The sequence below is a fragment of the Erythrolamprus reginae genome, chromosome 10 (assembly GCF_031021105.1).
Source record: "Erythrolamprus reginae isolate rEryReg1 chromosome 10, rEryReg1.hap1, whole genome shotgun sequence".
Classification (NCBI taxonomy): domain Eukaryota; kingdom Metazoa; phylum Chordata; class Lepidosauria; order Squamata; family Dipsadidae; genus Erythrolamprus; species Erythrolamprus reginae.
The window spans coordinates 34,908,867-34,930,174 of NC_091959.1; the positions used below are offsets into that span (position 1 = coordinate 34,908,867).

Sequence of the window (21,308 nt, forward strand, 5' to 3'; positions counted from 1 at the left end):
CAATCGAGTTGTCGAAGCGTGGAACTCATTACTGGACTCCATAGTGTCAACCCCTAACCTCAAGCATTTTTCCCTTAGACTATCCATGGTCGACCTTTCCAGATTCCTAAGAGGTCAGTAAGGGGCATGCATAAGTGTACTAGTGTGCCTTCTGTCCCCTGTCCAGTTGTCTCTCCTATATCTTATATATCTTTTATTCCTTTCATATATCTTCTCTTCTATTTTTCATTGACGTATTTTATTCTTATATCTTTTCTTCGATCCTTTCCTTGATATATATTACTACATGTTTATTCTCTTCAATGTGTATTGGACAAAATAAATAAATAAATAAAGTACTCAATGTTTGAACCTCAGCTGTAAACTCTTCAACACAGTTGAAGCTTGTTTAACATTTAATTACAAAATTCAAAATTCATTCATAGTTTCCATAAATTGCAAGCTGCCAAAATTGGATCTACTAATAAGAATAAAATAGCTTTAATTTTGGCAAATACTGTAGTTTCTGGAACTATGAATGAATTTTAATTCATAAATTCATACCTGAAAAGATTATGTTAATATCTTTCCATATCTGAATTTAATCTTTTTAATCAGAACAACTGGCCACACTTTTATTATGTATTTTCAATCAATATTTTATTTTGGCTCATAGCGCCTGTCTTATTTGGAAGCAACAAGCCAGGAATCCCAGTTAAGACAAAATATGAACAATTCTAAACCACAATTCCAGCTGCCACTAGTAGGAAGAGTAGAAGACTCATAAGCAATAGATCAAGAACTAGGCCAATGTTTCATAACATCTCAGATGCTCAGGGCTTTTGACCAAAGCAAACATTACACCCTCCTTGATTAAGTCCTAGTCTTGGAAAGCTTAGCATATCATCCTTAATTTCACAACACATCTGAAGTGGTTCAGATTGGAAACATGAATGTAGAAATAAATACACTTCAAAAACTTGATATTGTAAGAAGCCCTTTTCAATGTAGCATTTCATAAAAACCTTTGGGGCCCTTATTTCTAGATGGTGCTTTGGGTTGCAAATTCCCACTCCAAGTTTAATTAGCTACAAGATTTAAAAAATGATTTTGGCCCTTGAAATCCAGCATTCAGGATTTTGGATTACTACTGAAATCAAACTTATTTGGGTTCAATAACAGAACATCAAACATGTCGATCAAGGTAACATTTTTGTTGTTTTAACAAAAAGTAGTACAGTACTTTGATATTTGATGCGATCTTTTGTAAATAACCCTAACGTAGCCTGGGAGAAAAGCCAGGTTTTTAAAGACTGTTTAATAAATAGACCAGGTTAGGGGCTATCTGGATTTCTGGGAGGATATGTTCCAAGGTTCCACTGTGATGGAAAAAACCCATTTCCTGATTCCCACCTGGGGACTCTGTTTAATCAGTGGAACCTGCAGCATGCCAACTGTGCCCAATTCTACAGGCCTGGGAAAAACTACCAGAAATAGACAGGCACTCAGAAAGGAATGCTTCAGAGTAGAAAGGCAAGAATCTTAGGGCAAGAATCTTATAAGATGCAGCCTTCCCTTGATAATATGGATGGAGGATTTTCATACAGATTTTTCAAATGAGTTTAAAATGATGACTTGAAAGGGAAATAAATATAGGAGCCAGCAATTTGAATAACAAAACTATACTGTACTTTGGAAACCAAGTACCCTTTAAGCCAGAATTGGTCAGAAAAAAATTGACACAACTATATTTGTGTTCAATGACATTATTCTAACAGAAATAGTGTGTAAGGGAACACAGTGACCAGATTATTAATGCTAGAGGAAGCCCTGGTCTTCTGTGCTGTGGCATACACAGCTTTCTATCAAAACTTTTTTAAAATTAAAGATGAACTAAGGAAATGGCATTTGTTTACTGTACAAAAGCTTAGAGGAGAGTTGCAGGGCCCTGCAATATATCTGTCAAAACCTAAGTTAATCAACATGCAGGTTCGGAATTATAAGGAAAGTTAACAGGAAAACATAATTCCCTGTTAATTAGGCAGGAACATTCACTATCCCATAGACCACATGGGCTAAAATGGGATGCAAAGCCAGAGAGCATTGGGCAACTTTCGGCACCAAGATGTTCTCTGTGAATTAGGCAGTTCTATTCCAAAATTCACACTCCCACAAATCCAGGGAAGCCTTTATATGTTGACACACTCATTGAAAAAAAGAGGGAACTAGCATAATCGTCACCTTCTTGTACAGTTAAGCTGAAATGGGTCACTGAAAATGTTAACAGTGTCAACTCAAAGGCAGCTTCTGGCCCATGAAAATGATCAAGAAGCAATCACTGCAGGCTCCAGTAGTATTGTAGTTGCAAGGCAACCAGGCCAGTTGATCATATGAACACAAAACCAATCAAGCAATCCATCAAAACTTCTAATCAATTTTGCAGGCTGCTAATGGGGAAGTGGAATGTCTGGGATTTCTACCTGTAATAACTTGCTGGTGCAGCCAGTTAGGCAGGAAGGCTCTGTCATTTATACGTGGCTCACACCTACAAAACGTGTTAAAAACTCTTCTGCACATTATAAATAAATATTTTCCTTTTATGAACAGTTAAAGCCAAAGTGTATATTTTGAAGTGCGTAAATGGTAAGAAATTAAAATATCCTTGGATGTTATGATCTGCTAAAGAATAACTTTTACATTAGTCATTGCTCCATGAGTATTTTGACAGGTTTATAGCTGCTATTGCGTTAATTCTCTGACAAGAAAAGCAATATTCATAAAAATCACACTGGTACTATTTTTATTGTTTAATATTTAACCAAAATGTGCAGGACTCCAGAAATGACCTGCTTCATTATGTCATAGCTGAGGTGATCACCATGTATGAGAAACTTCTTTCCTTTACTGAAAATGGGATGACCTGAACTCCTCCCCATCGCACACCCAAAGCTTCTGCTTCTTTTGTGAGTAACAGACAGACCACTACTTAGTCCTATCTGGCACAGACCCCCTTGGCAACTACCACAGGCTCCCCAGTGACAAACAGGTAAAGTTAGAGCCTCTGGCTATTGCAACCTAAGGATATTTCAACTATTTCTTTATTGCCTATAATTTGCAGTGAATTAGGCAAACAGTGCTAGTAAACTTGAAGATCCTTAGAATAGAAAAAAATGTTTTGCCCATTATCCTTATCAGTTTAATGGTCCCCACATATATTTTGCGTTGTGTTTAGACTTCCCTGTTAGCTATTATCTTTATAGTAAAAGGTTTCACCTTTTACTGGCAGTCAATAAAACATCACAAGAAAAATGAATGTTACATTTGACATTGTATTTATCCCACTTGTTAGCCGCTGAGTCCACTTTGGATTGAGCAGTATATAAATACAAAAATAAATAAATAAATTATTCCTAAATGAAAAGTACAGACCTCTAGGCAGCTGCACTAAAGCCAAAATTTACTAATATATGAAATACAGTATGCATTGAATGCAATTCCTAGTTAGTAAACATGCCAACATTCAAATTGAAGCATATTGTAGGCTTAACAAAAGTACCTGTCGTATTTTTCAGAGAGACATGACGGCCTTTGTTTAGACTGGGGATGTTCCTTAATGTCCAGGAGTTCTTCCTGAAAAAGGAAAAAAAAAACAGGAATGCAAAAGTTGTATTCACAGCACCTATTCAGTGCCACTAACTCTTGAAATTCAAACAATTTAGCGGATCATCAATAGTCCAAAGAATTGTTTCATTATTTGTCACTTCTTTTTCCGTGAACACACTGACACACATTAAAAAATGAAATTCTGATTTCTACTCTCAAAAGTGTATGTGTGTGTGTGTGTAGATATCTCCATGCATATATTCTCTGTATACATACATACTCTATACATATATACCGTGTTTCCTCAAAAATAAGACCCTGTATTTTTTTGAACCCTGAAATAAGCAATTGACTTATTGCCATGCACTCAGAAGCCCAATTGGGATTATCAGGGGATATATATATATATGTTTTTTCTGTTGGATCACCCTGGTATATTGAAGGAACATCACATCTCCTTTTGTATGTATGTATGTATGTATGTATGTATGTATGTATGTATGTATGTATGTATGTATATCACAGCACTTTTAAGATACATACTTTCAATTCCCAGAAGTTAAAGTTGCAGAGGTTGGGAAATGCTAGTTCAAAAAAGCATAGCAATCAAAAAGTATCCAGATCTATGACATTAGCATAGTGTAAATAGTACTTTTAGAGATTAGCCAGCATTGCACATAGTTCCATGTCACAATTTTTCATGTAATTTTATAGTACTGTACAACACATAGCTATGTATCTGAACAATTAATTTACTCTAAATACATTTAAATAAAAATAGCATAAATTACATTGATAACAGTAAAAGAGTAGGTTTTGTTCACTATTCAAAACATTTAGTAAAATAAATTACAAGAATGTTTGCAAAAATTACAGGAATGTTTTGCAACTATAAGCCAATTCATTACATCTTACACCATTGTGGGGACCAACTGAAATTTACAGGGCCCAAGATGCTTGTTATTCAACATGGGCATCAGTTTAAATGGCATTTCAGTAATGCCTTATTGTAGGAAATGGATATGAAAACCAAGTTCCAACCAATAAAAGCAGTTTCCAAATATAATTCTATACTTGCAGAAACAGCCTTGTTCTCAAGATGAGGTGATGTCCATTTAGAAACACTTTAAAGCTCTGCTTACTTTTGTGTATCGATGAGGTAACTTCATTGTACTGATTATGTTCATATTGAGCAATGCATCTCCATTCACAGCTTCTGCCAACCCACTTCGTTTATCCATAGTGGAACTATGAGGGGAGAGAAGAACAGATACTAAATCCGACATCACATCTCTCAGCTTGTCTGAAGAGAAAAAAAACTCCATGCAACAAAGTTTCACTTCAAGTATCACAGCCTTGGCAAGTTGAAAAGCTCTTTAGTGGAATCCACTGTGCAGGGCAGGAAACCTCCCTGGGTTGCCACCAACTTCCCCAGCTGAGCACCTGCAGATCATTTCACTGCTCAGAAAATTCTTGCTACTCGTCTCCTTTAATTGCAGCCTCCTGCTCTCGCCTCAACCCTCCTGCACACCAGTCTTTCATCAGCCTCTTCTGCAATCTCAAAAAAGGTCTTCTGGGCCTGCTTGCTTCAGAGGAGAGCAGCCAGAATGAGACGCAGGCAAACCCTTCTTCCTTTTTTAACCGTACGTCTATCTATCCAGAAGTGGGTTGCTGAGGTGTAATGGTGACGTGTGCACCCCCCCCCCAGTGCTAGCAGAGTCCAGCGCAATTCTGTTACTGCACCTGGGCAGGTATCGAAATGGCATGTGGACACACAGGTGTGCCACAGGTGCGATTTCACTCCCTGCCCAGGTACAGTAACAGAATTGCACTGGACTCCACTGTTATCACGCCGAAACACAGGTGCCCCTGCGTGTCTGTGTGCGATTTCACTACCTGCCCAGGTGCAATGGCATAATTGCGCTGGACTCCACCAGGACTCAGCCATGGGGACGAGCACACATCACCCTTCCATCTTAGCAGCCCACGGGTCTGGGATGCTAAGGTCTGCCCCTTCAGGAAGTGAAAATAATGGGTTAATTCACCATGTTCCCACTTGGTTTTGGGGAAATGTGGCTGGAAGTATCCCAGGAATCCTGGATTGCAAAGGATAGTAGCTGCCAGGTTTCCCCAGTCGTTCCTGTTTCTCCACTTGGTTCCACCCTTAGTCACTGTTCCACCTTAGCAGTCCATCCATTCACCCATCCATCCATCTTTATTTTTGTATGCTGCCCAACTCCCAAAGGACTCTGGGTGACTAACAACCAAAAAAACCCTCCCACATACAATGTAATATTAAAACCCCTTAAAAACAGTTCAAGACCATTTAAAACCAACAATTAAAACTGTTTTAAAAAACCATGCCTGTCATTAACCCTAACCCTTCATAAAGTTTGGTACTTCACAAATCAAACCAAGGTAATAAGGTTGCACAGGTGCCTCAGTTGGCCTAGGCATCACTAAGTTCACTAAGCATCCAGGTGCCATGTCCGGCCCCTCCAGGCCCCAACCGGATTTGTGTGCACCCCCAAAGGCAGCCCTTTAAACTGAACCTCAGTCCCCCAACCCCCCTCCCCCACGGTTTCTCTCACTCTGGACCTGGGATTCTGCTCCAAAGTTAAGGCTGTCAATCACACCTGCCCAGCAAGGGAGGGGGTCCTTTGGCAGCAGAGAGAGAAATTAATTCTGCTCCAAAGTTAAGGCTGTCAATCACAGCTGCCCAGCAAAAGGGGGGGGGCGTTTGGCGGCAGAAAGAGAAATTAACTCTTAGCAGCTTGGCTACTCTTTTTCTATCTACTCTTTTTCTATCTTTTCTATCTATACTTTATACTTATGTTAAACATACTACAATACAATACTATATTTGTATGACAAATAAAATAAATAAATAAACACACACACATACATACAAACATACTCAAGCAGGCGAGCTGGAAGGCAGCCCCCCCCCCCCCCCCGCATCTCCCAGGAATTTCCAGAGGGCTGTGCCGCTCGCCCGCCTCGGCCTGGGACGTTTCAAGCCGGGCCAGGCCAAGGCAGCGGGAGGGGAGGACCATGCACGGGACCCCCGGCAGCACTGGGGGGCTCCAGCGGGGGCCTGAGCAGCGGGAGGGCCCCAAATGAAGCTGCTTCTAGGCCGGGGGCCGCGCGGCAGACTCAGTCCCCCCACCCACAGGGGCCGCCCGGCCTGACACTCCGCAGGGCCGCCCGGGAACGCTCCTACTCGCGGCGGGCGGCCTACCTGGCAGGGGCGTTGTGAAGTTATGGCCGCGCGCCGGAGAACCGGGCGAGGCAGGCCAGGCGAGGCGAGGCTGCGGGGCCCCGGCCCGCACGACGAGAAGGGTTTTTCCGGCGCTGTCGGAGCGGGGGAGGCGGGAAGCGAGGCCTACGGCTGCCCCCGGAAGACGGAACGCCGCACCGGCAGGTGACACAGCGGGCGCCTCACGCCAAGCGCGCCCCACCCCCCTCCACGCTGCCACCGGCCCCGCTTCACGCGCCCCGGGGTGGCCGTCTCCGTTCGCCGGCCTTCTCCTCCCCCCTCAGGCCCAGGCACCGCCGCCGCCGCTGCTTCTGTGTCAACGCCGCCGCTGCCGCCGCGCTCGCCCCGCCGCGCTCGCTCCTGCCGGGCCGCTCCGGGCTCGCCCCGCCGCTCCGTGCGCGTCTCCTCAGCCGCCGTAACCGGGGCCTCCGTTACCCACCCCTCCCCCTTTATAGTTACAGCGCATGCGCCAGGCACGCGCCCCTTCCTCTGCCTCTCCGCCTCCCGCCGCGCGCGCACTCGCGCGCAAACGGCGTCCCTTCTTCCGACGGCCTCGCTCGAGAGCTGCCCGCCGCGCTAGCCTGACAGAAAAAAACCCCGCGGCTTTCCCGCCATCGTAGGCTCAGAACGCGGAGCGCGACCCTCCACCCGCCCCTAGAAGCAACTTTTGCCAACTGCGTCGGTGAAGGGGTGTAGGGGACGAGCGACGGGCGGGTGCCTGAGGGAGGGGTCCTCCAGGCAATCTAGAAGACAGTCTGCTGAGGCCCCTTCCAAGGAGGCGGGGCCGCGCGCGAACGGACGGTGGCCGCGCTGGGACCGCGCTCATCCGGCGCGAAAGCGTCCGCGGAGTCTTCTGGCGGGTCAGAGCCGCCTTTCTTCCCCTCAGCCCAGCTCGTCCTCCGGGCCGGTTGAGGGCACTCGGCCGACGGGGGTAGGTGAGTAATGAGGCTTTAGTTGCTGACCTTCTTCGGACCGGAGGGGGCGAGGGCTTGTCCGGCGCGGCCACTCAGGCGTCTTGGCAGGGGCGAGGAGGCACTCTACGTATGCCCAGAGACCCGTCGCTTCGCCAAGCCACGTCCGAAACGGTCGTTTGAATGGGCTAACTCGGGACTAACGGATCTCCTCTTTTTTCCTTGCGACCCGCCAGAAAACTGAGGCTCCCTTGCCTGGACAGGAAGGATTGCTGATGGAGAGGAAGGGCCGGGCCAGGTGAGCTCACCTGTGTGGAGGGGAGGAGGGGGGAAGAGGGGACTGCCTGTTTGGGGGGAGGCCAGTGGTTAAGGACTCTGTAAAACGGCGGAATTGCAAATAAAACCTGGCTGGTGGGAAAGAGCAGCAGGGCGAAAACGGCTGCCGCCCACCACACCTGGGCCACACATTGCCTTAAGGCGGGGGTCCCCAAACCTGGCAACTTTTAAGACTTGTGGACTTCAACTCCCAGGACTTCAACTTTTGACGTCCACAAATCTTAAAGTTGCTGTTAAATATACTGCTCAAAAATAAATACATAAAGGGAACACTTGAACAACACAATATAACTCCAAGTCAATCAAACATCTGTGAAATCAAACTGTCCACTTAGGAAGCAACACTGACTGGCAATCAATTTCATTTTGTTGCCAGCATGTTCAATTTTGTACAGAACAAAAGTATTCAATGAGAATATTTCTGTTAGCCAGGGATTGAGTAAAAAAGTTATGTTAGCCAGGGATTGAGTAAAACATATCTGGCCACGCCTCCTCCTGGGTCCCCACTGAGCCAGTTGTTTTATTCAGTCAGGCCCAGAGGGACACAAAACTTATTTCTCTACTCATTTTTCAGATAACAGACAGGAAATTTCCTTGGACTTCCAATATTACAGATTTTTTGATGTTTGTATTTATCTGAGAAGGGGTGTGCGCATGGAAAAGTTCCCTGCTGCCCTGAGGCTGGCATTGCTGCAAAGTTTTTCAATGGATTCAAACTTTAATGATGATAAATATGGTTTTTGTTTTAAAGTTCCAAGTTTCAAAAGGAACATAAACCACATAAAGAATGTGTGGGCCGTCAGCCGGTACCTTGTCAACTAAACAGAATTTCAGGGCAAAATCGGAATTGTCGGATCTTATATCGTGTGATGTATACCTGGAACCGAGGTGGGAGGTTGAAAGAACTCCGTATTAGGTAAGAATGAAATTTGGGTTACCGTATTTTTCAGAATACATGGCACATCCTTTTACCACCCAAAAGAGGATGAAAACTTGGGTGTGTCTTATACACCAAATGTAGCTCCATCCACCCATCACCCCCCCTCTGCCTCCAAGCAATTTACCTCCTTTTAGCAAACAGAACAGGATCTGTTGAGCCAAGCAACCCATTATCAGCTTCCCTACCCTCAGCTGATTGAAGCTGCAGGCAAGCCACTTGATAAAATAAGAGTGAAACTAAAGCTGCAAGGAGGCAAATTGCTGGGAAGTATAGTCTGAAATGTAACAGTGTCCTGTTTAGTAAAGATAAGGCACTTAAACTCTCAGTTAAACTCTGACTTAGTCATGTTTGGAATAAATCTTTTTAAATAATTGGGAGGAGGTAGTGTGATTGCATTTAAGAAAACTTTGGCAATATATAACACAAACCACCAATGTATGCTTACATGTAATAGAACACTATTGCTTTAAGAGCTAGTGTTACAGATGGCCACAAGAGGGAGCCCAAAGTCTCTCTCTCTCTCTCTCTCTCTCTCTCTCTCTCTCTCTCTCTCTCTCTCTCTTTCTCTGTCTCTCTGCTATTCTCTGCTAGTTTGTCTTTGTGACTATGCTGTAGAACTGCGTGTTCAAATGATGGTTTAATGTATTTGTAAGCTGAACAAGTAAGCTTGCAACATTGTATATGTATTGAGAGTTTTTGACTGAAGTAATTGTGTATGACTGGGATTGTTCTTGACTAAAGTAAATAGTATTTTACATACTTAATGTATCTGGATTGTATTACTGAATTATTACTAGTATCTCTGTGCTGTCAGCTAGATATCTGCAAAATCTCCACGTTTCCTCTGTGTAAGTTCATCTTTGACTACTCTGAGATTACTCTGCACACCCCTTAACATTTAACAAAAATGGAATATCTTAAAAAATAGGCTGGATATGGAGAGCTGAGGGTCGCAGTTTGTTTAGGAGCAGAAAAGCTGGCCCAGAAGCATTGCTGTCTTCATTTGTTTCCTAGGCACCTGGCCAGGAAATTTTTTTACCTGTGGAAGAGGAAGACCTTTGGAAGAGTCCTGCCATCCAAGGCCAGGTAAGCTTCTCGCTCAAAGGAGATTGCATTTCTGTGGCGAGATAGGAAAAAATATGGTATCAATGATCAAGACTGATTTATCTACTTGCTACTCAAACTCTCGTTCCCATAACCTTTAACTGGGTGAAATGGCATCATGGGGCAAACAATGTTTCATTCGGGCAAACTTATAAAATGTGTCCAGAATTCAGGATCCATGAATAGACGGTGAGCAAATATAAAGCGTGATGTTAAACATGATGATAAAACGGTTTAGGACATCGTCACCAAACGTTTCCTGTGCTGAGGTTTGTACTGTTCAGTTCAGCTGGGGCTGCTTTCAATACTGATCCATCTCTAAAGATCTCCCATCTTCCCTGGGGAAGGCAGGATTATTATTTTTTATTATTATTTATTAGATTTGTATGCCGCCCCTCTCCATAGACTTGGGGCGGCTCACAGCAATAACAAAGACAATATAAAAACAAATCTAATAATTTAAAAAACACTAAAAAAACCCATTATTAAAAGCAAACATACACACAAACATACCATGTATAAACTGTATAGGCCCGGGGGAGATGTCTCAGTTCCCCCATGCCTGACGGCAGAGATGGGTCTTAAGAAGTTTACGAAAGGCAAGGAGGGTGGGGGCAGTTCTAATCTCCAGGGGGAGCTGGTTCCAGAGGGTCGGGGCCGCCACAAAGAAGGCTCTTCCCCTGGGTCCCGCCAAACGACATTGTTTAGTCGACGGGACCTGGAGAAGGCCAACTCTGTGGGACCTAACCGGTCGCTGGGATTCGTGCGGCAGAGTCGTTGTCAGTCGACTCTGTTATCCAGGATGTCAGGAGTCCTGTCTTTGTTGACAGCTTTGAGAAATTTGGGAAGGAATATCTCTGAAAGGAGGACTCCATGGGACACAGGTTTCTAGTCTGGTCCTGAAGGCCTCGGTTGAAGTTGCTTTTCCTTCTGACATTGCCTGTTGTGTCTTCAACATATACAGAATGTCATTTTAGGAAAAGCTGGGAAATCTTTCCAGCTGATGAAAAAGAGATCTACTCTGGATCTGAGAAGGAAGCAGAGAAGAGGGGGACACTTAGAATTCAGCAGCTGCCGACACTCAGATACTGCCCAATTGTTCATTCCCCCACCCCCATGGCCAATTGTGGGGGCTTCCTTGACTTTTTTTGCCCTTCAGTTTCTTGGTCCCACTAAGCCTGTTTGCAGATTGGGCTTTCCTTCTGCTGGAATACTGTGTTCAGTTCTGGAGACCTCACCTATAAAAAGATATTGATAAAATTGAACGGGTCCAAAGACAGGCTACAAAAATGGTGGAAAGTCTTAAGCATCAAACTTATCAGGAAAGACTTCATGAACTCAATCTGTATAGTCTGGAGGACAGAAGGGAAAGGGGGGACATGATCGAAACATTTAAATATGTTAAAGGGTTAAATAAGGTTCAGGAGAGAAGTGTTTTTAATAGGAAAGTGTACACAAGAACAAGGGGGCACAACCTCAGGTTAGTTGGGGGAAAGATCAGAAGCAACGTGAGAAAATATTATTTGACTGAAAGAGTAGTAGATGCTTGGAACAAACTTCCAGCAGACATGGTTGGTAAATCCACAGTCACTGAATTTAAACATGCCTGGGATAGACATATCCATCCTGAGATAAAATACAGGAAATAGTATAAGGGCAGACTAGATGGACCAGGAGGTCTTTTTCTGCCAACAATCTTCTATGTTTCTATGGCTTGTCCCCCACCAAATTTGGTCCTGTTTCAGGCGAGCTTTTCTTCTGAAGAAAAGCCCTGCGTCCCTCTGAGGCAGTGTTTCCCAACCTTGGCAGCTTGAAGCTATTTGGACTTCAACTCCCAGAATTCCCCAGCCAGCATTTGCTGGCTGGGGAATTCTGGGAGTTGAAGTCCAAATAGCTTCAAGTTGCCAAGGTTGGGAAACACTGCTCTAAGGATCTTTTTTCCCAAAGAGTCTATCGGTTGGAGAGAATGAAAAGAAAGAACCTCATCCTTTTAAATACTCTGGATGCCTCTTCTTAGACCCTCCACCCTGAATGGTGGAGGACCCTGTAGAAATCACAGACACAGAAACAGGTTTTCTCCGGGCCAGGAAATCTCTCTGAGTTGGGGAGTGGGGGTAAGGGTTGGGATTTGGGTGGGGGGAACCTGCTGGAGGAGCCCAAGTAAGTTTCGTTTCTTCTGCTGAAGGCCAGGAGAGTTTCGTGATATTTTATTTATTTATTTATTATTATTATGTCTTTCACAAACTATTCAAGACCCACCTTTATCGCTAGGCATGGGGGAGTTGAGACACCTTCTCCCAGGCTTTTATATTTTATGTTTGGTATGTATGTGTTGTTTTGGTTTTTTAAAAATAGGATAGGGTTTTATATGCTTTCTTTTTTAATATTAGATTTATTTCACTATAACATTGTTTTTATTATTGCTGTGAGCCGCCCCGAGTCTTCGGAGAGTGGTGGCATACAAATCTAATAAATTATTATTAATTATTATTATTATTATTTTTATTTATTTATTTATTTAATTGGATTTGTATGTCGGGGCGGCTCATAGCATGTACAAAAACAACAATAATATGAATCCAATTAATAATACATTAAAACAGCCATTAAATTCAATTAAAAGAAAACCCATCAAACTAATAATTCAACAAATACTTAAAACATTTGTTGGTCGGGGCAAGATATAAAAGCCCCAAGCCTGGCGCAACGATGAGTTTTTAAACTCTTTCGGAACGTGAGGAGGGTAGGGGCAGTGCAAATCTCCAGGGGGAGCTGATTCCAGATGGCCGGGGCCTCCACAGAGAAGGCTCTTCCCCTAGGTCCCGCCACCCGACATTGTTTGGTCGACGGGACCCTAAAGAGACCAACTCTGTGGGACCTCACCGGTCGCTGGGATTCGTGTGGCAGAAGGCGGTCTCGGAGATAGTCTGATCTGATGCCATGTAGGGCTTTATAGGTCATAACCAACACTTTGAATTGTGCCCGAAAACAGATTGGTAGCCAATGCAGTCCGCGGAGTGATGGTGAGATGTGGGCATTTCTTGGAAGGCCCAAGACCGCTCGCGCAGGGGGAGCGTTAGTGGCGTGCATTCCAAAATCATGATGCGCCGGAGAAGATGAATCCACATGACGAAGATGGGCAATGGGGATTGGTTGTCTCGCCAAGGGGGGCATTTGGGGTTACCTTGATATGGGCAACTATCGCGCCTTTTTAATCAGACTTTGCTTTGCTTTCAATGCATTCACTTCTGATTCAGTAAAGTTCACTTTCGAAGTTCAAAATGGTCTCTGAGTTTTGCTTTTCCTAAATTCTGAGCAAAACCTGCCTGACACAATCTTTATTTGGTGTTGGGTGTGTTTTTGTCGCCATCTCTTTCGCAGGGCTTACTTTGTTCGGAAAACGCTGCAGAAAACCTTTGGGGAGTGGAAGGAGGAATGGTGGGTTCTTTGCAGAGAATGGAAGCTGACTGTCAGAGCTGACTGCCATCACAGGTCTGTGCAACAGGCGGGCGTTCTGATGCCACCCTGTTCTTTGGACTAGCAATCCATTTGAAAATAACTGTTAGAAAATTGCTTTCATTTACCAGCCTTATGTTGTCTATCATCCTAGCATTTAAATAAAAAACGGTTCTGTTCAGACATTGCACTAAACCATGATTCATGGTAACCATAGTTTAGATCCTAAACTGTCTTGAGCCAGACAAACCAGTTTAGAATTGTTTATTTTGCCTCTTCTTCCAAACTATTTTCACCTTACGAACCCGAGCCGCCGTCACTGGGATGCCCCGCCTCCGGACTTCCGTTGCCAGCCGAAACGCGGGGGTTCCCCTGAGGCTCCTCTTGCTGGGATTCCCTTCATTTTTGCCAGGGCTGCTTTGAATCCCAGCAAGGGGAGCCTCGGGAATCCCTGCGCTTCGGCTGGCAACGGAAGTCCGGAGGCAGGAATTCCCAGCGGCGCATTATTTGCTTTTACATTGATTCCTATGGGGAAAATTGCTTTGTCTTATGAACTTTTCTACTTACAAACCTGGTCACGGAACGAATTAAGTTTGTAAGATGAGGTATCACTGTAAGTGCAAGTTGTTCCCAACTCTAGGGGGCGGTGCTCATCTCCTTTTCTAAGCCAAAGAGGCAGCACTGTCTGAAAACGTCTCTAGTCCTGTGGCTGGCGTGGCTCAATGCCAAAAGCACATGGCACTCTGTTTCCTTCCCACCAAATGTGGTCCCTATTTCTCTACTTGCATTTTTTACGTGCTTTCGAACTGCTAGATTGGTAGAAACTGGGACAAGGAATAGGAGCTTGCTCCGTTACAAGGCACTTAGGGCAGGGATGGCGAACCTTTTTTCCTCGGATGCCGAAAGAGCATGGGCGTGTGCTATCGTACATGTGCAAGTGCCCACACTCATAATTCAATGCCTGGGGGGGACGAAAATAGCTTCCCCTGTCCCCCAGAGGCCTTCTGAAGACCAGAAATGGCCTGTTTCACAACTTCTGGTGGGCCCAGTAGGTTCATGTTTCACCCCTCCAGGCTCCAAAGGCGTGTGAGCCAAAACCCAGCTGGCCGGCACATACATGCATATTGGAGCTGAGCTAGGGCAATGGCTTGCGTGCCAGCAGATATGGCTCCGCATGATACCTGTGGCACCCGTGCCATAGGTTCACCATCACCGCACTAGGGATTCGAACCACTGAACTGCCAACCTTTCAGTCAACAACCTCAGCGTTTTAGCCACTGAGCCACCATGTCCCTATTTATGTGTTTAGTTTCCATCTATACAGCATTTCTCTTCTGGGTCTCTGAAGATAAAACAAAATATACATCCTACTAATATTCCTGTCCCTGTAATCTTTTAACAGGACAAGGTTTTTTCATCCGAGATGCCTCAAATGGGTAACTTTGAGAATGTGTCAAAATCTGAGACCGGTGACTCCGGTGGAGTTGAAATTTGGCAAATTTTCTAAAATACTTTATGACATTGAACATGATGCTAAAAGAGTTTATGACATAATACAGCACGTCATCAAACATTTCCTGGCCAATAGATCATGGGTTGTCCAGTATGAAGTAATATGTTGGAATGTTAAACTAAACCATAGTTGGTGTCCAGTCTCCAAGGTTAACATATTTTATTTCATCCTGCATTAGTAAGAGCTCTCCTTCAATTGTTTTAGTTCCTTCTGGGTTCCCTCTAGTGTCTAATCTTCAAAGTACCTATCATTTAAGAAAAAAAAAATTAAAACAAAGATTTTTTTTCTCATGGCAAGAATTCTTATTAATTCCAAAATCTTTTCAAATTTATGTAGAGCCTTAGTCCCTTTGTAACTTCCTAAAGTCAAAAATTTGATCTTTTTTTCCTTTTTCTTTTTTTTGGGGGGGTATAAATTTTTTCTTTATTTTTCTTTCAACATACAATAAAATAACATGAGCAATAAAAAACACAGAATCAATGCTTAAAATAATAATTAATAATATTTTTTTGATATCTTAAACATTCAGAGAGAGAAATTGATGCCAGAAAAAATAAATGGTCCTTGCGTTTCAAATTTATTGTGCTGGGAGTGGAGGAAGCTTACAATTAGCTGTGAAATGTGTTGATCTAAAGTTTCCTGATAACTGAAAGTAGTTAACAAGCAATTTCCAGAAGGGATGAAAAAAGGAAGCATGCAAACCGTGTGTCCTTTTGAGGGCCATACCATTTGAGCAAGATAATAATAATAATAATAATAATAATAATAATAATAATAACAACAACAACAACAACAACAACAACAACAATAAACAATAAACAATAACAAAGTTACACCACTTCAGACAGATGTTTATCCAACATCTGCTTAAAAACTTCCAGTGCTGGGGCATTCACAACTTCTGGTGTCAAGCTTTTCCACTGATTAATTGTTCATGATCGAAACATTTAAATATGTTAAAGGGTTAAATAGGGTTCAGGAGGGAAGTGTTTTTAACAGGAAAGTGAACACAAGAACAAGGGGACACAATCTGAAGTTAGTTGGGGGAAAGATCAAAGGCAACATGAGAAAGTATTATTTTACTGAAAGAGTAGTAGATCCTTGGAACAAACTTCCAGCAGACGTGGTTGGTAAATCCACAGTAACCGAATTTAAACATGCCTGGGATAAACATATATCCATTGTAAGATAAAATACAGGAAATAGTAAAAGGGCAGACTAGATGGACCATGGGGTCTTTTTCTGCCGTCAGTCTTCTATGTTTCTATGTTTCTAACTGTCAGGAAATTTCTCCTTAGTTCTAGGTTTCTTCTCTCCTTGTTTAGTTTCCACCCATTGCTTCTAGTTCTACCCTCAGGGGCTTTAGAGAATAGGTGGACTCCCTCTTTTTTGTGGCAACCCCTGAGATATTGGAAGGCTGCTATCATGTCTCCCCTGGTCTTTCTTTTCATTAAAACCAGCCATGCCCAGTTCCTGCAACTGTTCTTCATATGTTTTAGCCTCCAGTCCCCTAATCATCTTTGTTGCTCTTCTCTGCAACATAGATAATTGTTTCCTCACCTCCCAGAGCTCTGAACCCACAAGAGGCCACAGTCTTGCAGTCTCCTCATAGGGAGCCGTTGTCTGGAGCACTTGTGGGTGATCTCAAGGCCTCCCTTTGCACAGAGAGAAATTACAAAGAGCCTGCATACTCAACTAGCTCTTCACTCCACCCACAGTCATCAGTTCCTCTTTTAGTGGAGTCACTTCGCCATTTCTTCCCTGGAAGTCCCAGTTTCCTGTTCTTTGGAAAGAGGAAAAGTCTGCAAACCACATATATAGAGACCACATTTTTATTAAAAATGTCACTGTCCTCATTCCTGCCTAGAGAAACGGAAATTCGGCCCTTTCCATGAAGGCTGCCTCTTGCTTGGCTTTCTCACCCTGTCGTCCACTCCCTACGGCTAATTTGGGTGGCCTTCACCTTCCAAAAAGTTGCCCAGGAAGTTTGTTCAAAACAAAAAAGAAAGGAAAAGGTATTAAATACTTGGTATTATAATTAGTTCATTGCACCCTTGCTTGTTAGAATGTTTTTCTATACTAAGTCACTCTTTTCTCACTCATTATTATCTGTATATTCCGAGGTGGGTAAAGTGAGGACCCGGATTGTGGGGGCAATATGCTGGCTCTGTTAAAAAGTGCTATTGCTAACATGTTGTAAGCCACCCTGAGTCTAAGGAGAAGGGCGGCATAAAAATTGAATGAATAAATAAATACTCTGCAAGTTCTCAAAGTATTTAATAACAATAAATTGAAGAAGAATTATAAAAGAACTATATAAGACCAATTATGAAATATAAATGTGTTAAACATAGAAACATAGAAACATAGAAGACTGACGGCAGAAAAAGACCTCATGGTCCATCTAGTCTGCCCTTATACTATTTCCTGTATTTTATCTTACAATGGATATATGTTTATCCCAGGCATGTTTAAATTCGGTTACTGTGGATTTACCAACCACGTCTGCTGGAAGTTTGTTCCAAGGATCTACTACTCTTTCAGTAAAATAATATTTTCTCATGTTGCCTTTGATCTTTCCCCCAACTAACTTCAGATTGTGTCCCCTTGTTCTTGTGTTCACTTTCCTATTAAAAACACTTCCCTCCTGAACCCTATTTAACCCTTTAACATATTTAAATGTTTCGATCATGTCCCCCCTTTTCCTTCTGTCTTCCAGACTATACAGATTGAGTTCATTAAGTCTTTCCTGATACGTTTTATACTTAAGACCTTCCACCATTCTTGTAGCCCATCTTTGGACCCATTCAATTTTGTCAATATCTTTTTGTAGGTGAGGTCTACAGAACTGAAGACAGTATTCCAAATGTGGTCTCACCAGCGCTCGATATAAGGGGATCACAATCTCCCTCTTCCTGCTTGTTATACCTCTAGCTATGCAGCCAAGCATCCTACTTGCTTTTCCTACCGCCCGACCACACTGCTCACCCATTTTGAGACTGTCAGAAATCACTCCCCCTAAATCCTTCTCTTCTGAAGTTTTTGCTAACACAGAACTGCCAATGCAATACTCAGATTGAGGATTCCTTTTCCCCAAGTGCATAAAATTTGATAAGAAACGATTGGGACAGTTAAGAGAGAAATAAGATATTTCTCTATTTTTAAATAGTGCTGTTTCTGGGGGGGGGGGGGGGGTTGTTTTTGTTTTTTTGTCTCTGTTGGCTTGTCTGTTATTACTACCATTATTATAATTATATATATTGTAAGTTATTTTTTGCAAATGCACTATGTATGTAGCTTTTTAAAATAGTACAATTAAAAAAAATAAAATAAAATAAAATAAAAACAAAGGAAAAGAAATACAGTACTCTGAGCATTTTTACAAAGCATCTGAGATAGCTGGGAGGTTTCCGGTATACCAACCTGCTGCTGGATCCTGCAGAGAAAACTCCTAATACTAACTCTTAATAATTAAATTTAAATTTAATTTAATTGACATATGCTGCCCAATCCTGTGGGACTCAGTGCGGTTTACAACAATAAAAATACGATACAATTGCAATGAAGTCAAATGTTAATTAGTTTTTTAAAAATTAAATCCCCCATTAAACTAACAATAAAAAACAATAAAAGACTCTTAATTTAATTAAACAATCATACATACATATGTACCAAGCAAATCATAGGTTGGCCATGAATACAGGGTGCGTTCCAAAAGTAATGCAATTTTTTTTTAAAAAAAAGTAATTTATTGAACAGATTTGCACAGATACTTAAAATGTTCAAAGTATTGTCCTTGGGCCTCTACACATTTTTTCCAGCGACTCTGCCATGACCGGTACGCGCCCTGGAAGGTGTCCTCGGGGACCTCTCGCAAGGTCTTCATTACGGCTGATTGGATCTCGTCTATGGACGAAAAACGGGTTTCTTTCAGGGCTGGGAAGAAAAAGAAGTCTGCTGGGTCAACGTCAGGACTATAGGGGGGGTGGGGCAGCGTTGGCACCTGGTGTTTGGCCAGGAACTCGCGGACTCGTAGTGCATTGTGGCAAGATGTGTTTTTCATCCATAGAAGAGATCCAATCAGCTGTGATGAAGACCTTGCAAGAGGTCCCTGAAGATGCCTTCCAGGGCGCATACCGGTCATGGCAGAGTCGCTGGAAAAAATGTGTAGAGGTTCAAGGACACTACTTTGGACAATTTTAAGTGTTTGTGCAAATCTGTTCAACAAATTACTTTTTTTAAAAATTGCATTACTTTTGGAAAGCACCCTGTAGGTGTTAGCACTCAGAGCCCCCTGCCCTGCCGGCAGAACCAGATCTTCACAGCCTTTTGGAAAGCCAGCAGGGTGGGAGTAATATGGACATTGGGGGGGAGTTGATTCCAAAGTGCCGGGACAGCCACAGAGAAGGCCCTGCCCAGGGAGGCCTGCCAACCTGCACTGCTTAGCTGACGGGACCAGGAGAAGGCCGACCGTGTGGGATATAATTGGTCTCTGAGAGATATGTGGCAGGAAACAGTCCCATAGATACCTGCGGAGAGAGAGAGAGAGAGAGAGAAGGGGAGAGAGGGTGAGATGTAAAATAATTCTTTTAGTTTGACATGAAAGCACTTGCACATACTATATTGCAGGGCTCTCAAACCAGGCAACTTTTAAGACTTGTGGACTTCCAACTCCCAGAATTCTCCAGCCAGGTATGCTGGCTTCAGAATTCTGGGAGTTGAAGTACACAAATCTTAAAAGTGGCCAAATCTGAAGACCTCTGCTGTATTGTCCAGATGTGCCACAGCTCGACCTGATCACGGCTGCTGACCGCCATTCTGTTCTCCGTTGTCCAGGTTTTTTCTCTACCACAAGGTCTTTCAGGCTTGGCGGTCGTACCTGCTCCAGCAGCGAGCGAAGAAGCTCACCTACCGTATTGCAGCTGCTCACGGTGAGAAGGTGTGGGGGCTGGGCTGGGGAGGTGGGCTTTATTCTCAGAAGGAGCTAAAGGCCACACACCCAGGTGCTTCTGCCCGCCCAGTTCCTTCTCTTTTTAAAAGAAAATTGCAAAAACGGAAAGGTAGTCCCAAGCCTTTAGCGTTTAGACTTACCATATTTTTCGGAATATAAGACGCACCTTTTTCCTAAAAGAGGCTGAAAATTCAGGTGTGTTTTATAACCTGAATGTAGCTTTTTTCGAAGCTTTTTCCTTCCAGCCCTAACTAGCGGATAATAATAATAATAATAATAATAATAATAATAATAATAATAATAATAATAATTTATTAGATTTGTATGCCACCCCTCTCCGAAGACTCGGGGCGGCTCACAACAATAATAAAAAACAATATTATAGCGAAACAAATCTAATATTAAAAAAGAAGCATTATATCATATCTATCATATTTAAAAACCAAACAACACATACATACTAAACATAAAATATAAAGAGCTTGGGGAAAAGGTGTCTCAAATCCCCCATGCCTGGCGGTAAAGGTGGGTCTTGAGTAGTTTACGAAAGACAAGGAGAGTGGGGGCAGTTCTAATCTCCGGGGGGAGTTGATTCCAGAGGGCCGGGGCCGCCAAAGAGAAGGCTCTTCCCCTGGGGCCCGCCAGATGACATTGTTTAGTCGACGGGACCCGGAGAAGGCCAACTCTGTGGGACCTTATTGGTTGCTGGGATTCGTGCGGTAGCAGGCGGTTCCAGAGGTATTCTGCTCCAATGCCATGTAGGGCTTTAAAGGTCATAACCAACACTTTGAATGATCTTCCCAGCTCTTACCTTGCAGGTTCTTTCACTGTTACTCTCTGTGAAGAATGTTTTCGAACCCATAAGTCTTTGCAGGTTTTTTTTATTATTCTACTTGCTCCGAATGTTTCTTTCCAGCCCCAACCAGGTGCTAACAATGCTCTTACTGGCTTGCAAGGTTTTTCATTGTTACTCTTTGTGAAGAATATTTTCCAAGCCCTAAGTCTTTGCAGGATTTTTTTTTAATTGCTCTGACTTGCTCCAGAAGTTTCTTTCCAGACCTAACCAGGTGCTAACAATGTTCCCAGCTGTTATGGCTTGCAAGCTCTTTAATTGTTACTCCCTCCGAATAAGGATTTTTAAAAGCCCTAACCAGGGGAAGCTGACCAGACTAAGGACGCTAGCCAGATGAATATCTGGTAAGCAGATTCTTTTCCCTATTTTCCTCCCCCAAAACTAAGGTGTGTCTTATACTTTA

At 43.1% G+C, this 21,308-nt stretch overlaps 2 protein-coding genes across 11 annotated transcripts in view; one reads left to right on the forward strand and one right to left on the reverse strand.

Annotated features, from left to right (window-relative positions):
* EIF4ENIF1 (eukaryotic translation initiation factor 4E nuclear import factor 1) overlaps nucleotides 1-7,066 on the reverse strand; it is a 33,924-nt gene extending 26,858 nt beyond the window's left edge. For 3 of the 7 annotated variants that reach the window (XM_070762414.1, XM_070762413.1, XM_070762409.1), the window contains exons 1-3: nucleotides 6,824-6,912; nucleotides 4,725-4,830; nucleotides 3,536-3,609 (exon numbers count right to left, since the gene is read on the reverse strand). In XM_070762414.1, the coding sequence (XP_070618515.1) occupies nucleotides 3,536-3,609; nucleotides 4,725-4,823 (173 nt within the window). In that variant the 5' untranslated portion in view covers nucleotides 4,824-4,830; nucleotides 6,824-6,912. Of the gene's footprint in view, nucleotides 1-3,535; nucleotides 3,610-4,724; nucleotides 4,831-6,823 lie in introns of all 7 variants that reach the window. The other 4 variants (XM_070762412.1, XM_070762407.1, XM_070762410.1 and 1 more) reach the window with 3 other exon arrangements.
* A 549-nt stretch (nucleotides 7,067-7,615) lies between these two features.
* The window catches only part of SFI1 (SFI1 centrin binding protein), a 63,679-nt gene continuing 49,986 nt past the window's right edge, over nucleotides 7,616-21,308 (forward strand). For 3 of the 4 annotated variants that reach the window (XR_011559963.1, XM_070762406.1, XM_070762405.1), the window contains exons 1-6: nucleotides 7,649-7,776; nucleotides 7,989-8,050; nucleotides 8,840-9,004; nucleotides 10,043-10,114; nucleotides 13,514-13,624; nucleotides 19,938-20,032. Coding sequence is in view for 3 of the 4 variants with exons in the window: in XM_070762406.1 (XP_070618507.1) it covers nucleotides 8,028-8,050; nucleotides 8,840-9,004; nucleotides 10,043-10,114; nucleotides 13,514-13,624; nucleotides 19,938-20,032 (466 nt within the window). In the remaining variant the exon portion in view is untranslated. Of the gene's footprint in view, nucleotides 7,777-7,988; nucleotides 8,051-8,839; nucleotides 9,005-10,042; nucleotides 10,115-13,513; nucleotides 13,625-19,937; nucleotides 20,033-21,308 lie in introns of all 4 variants that reach the window. The other variant, XM_070762404.1, reaches the window with a different exon arrangement.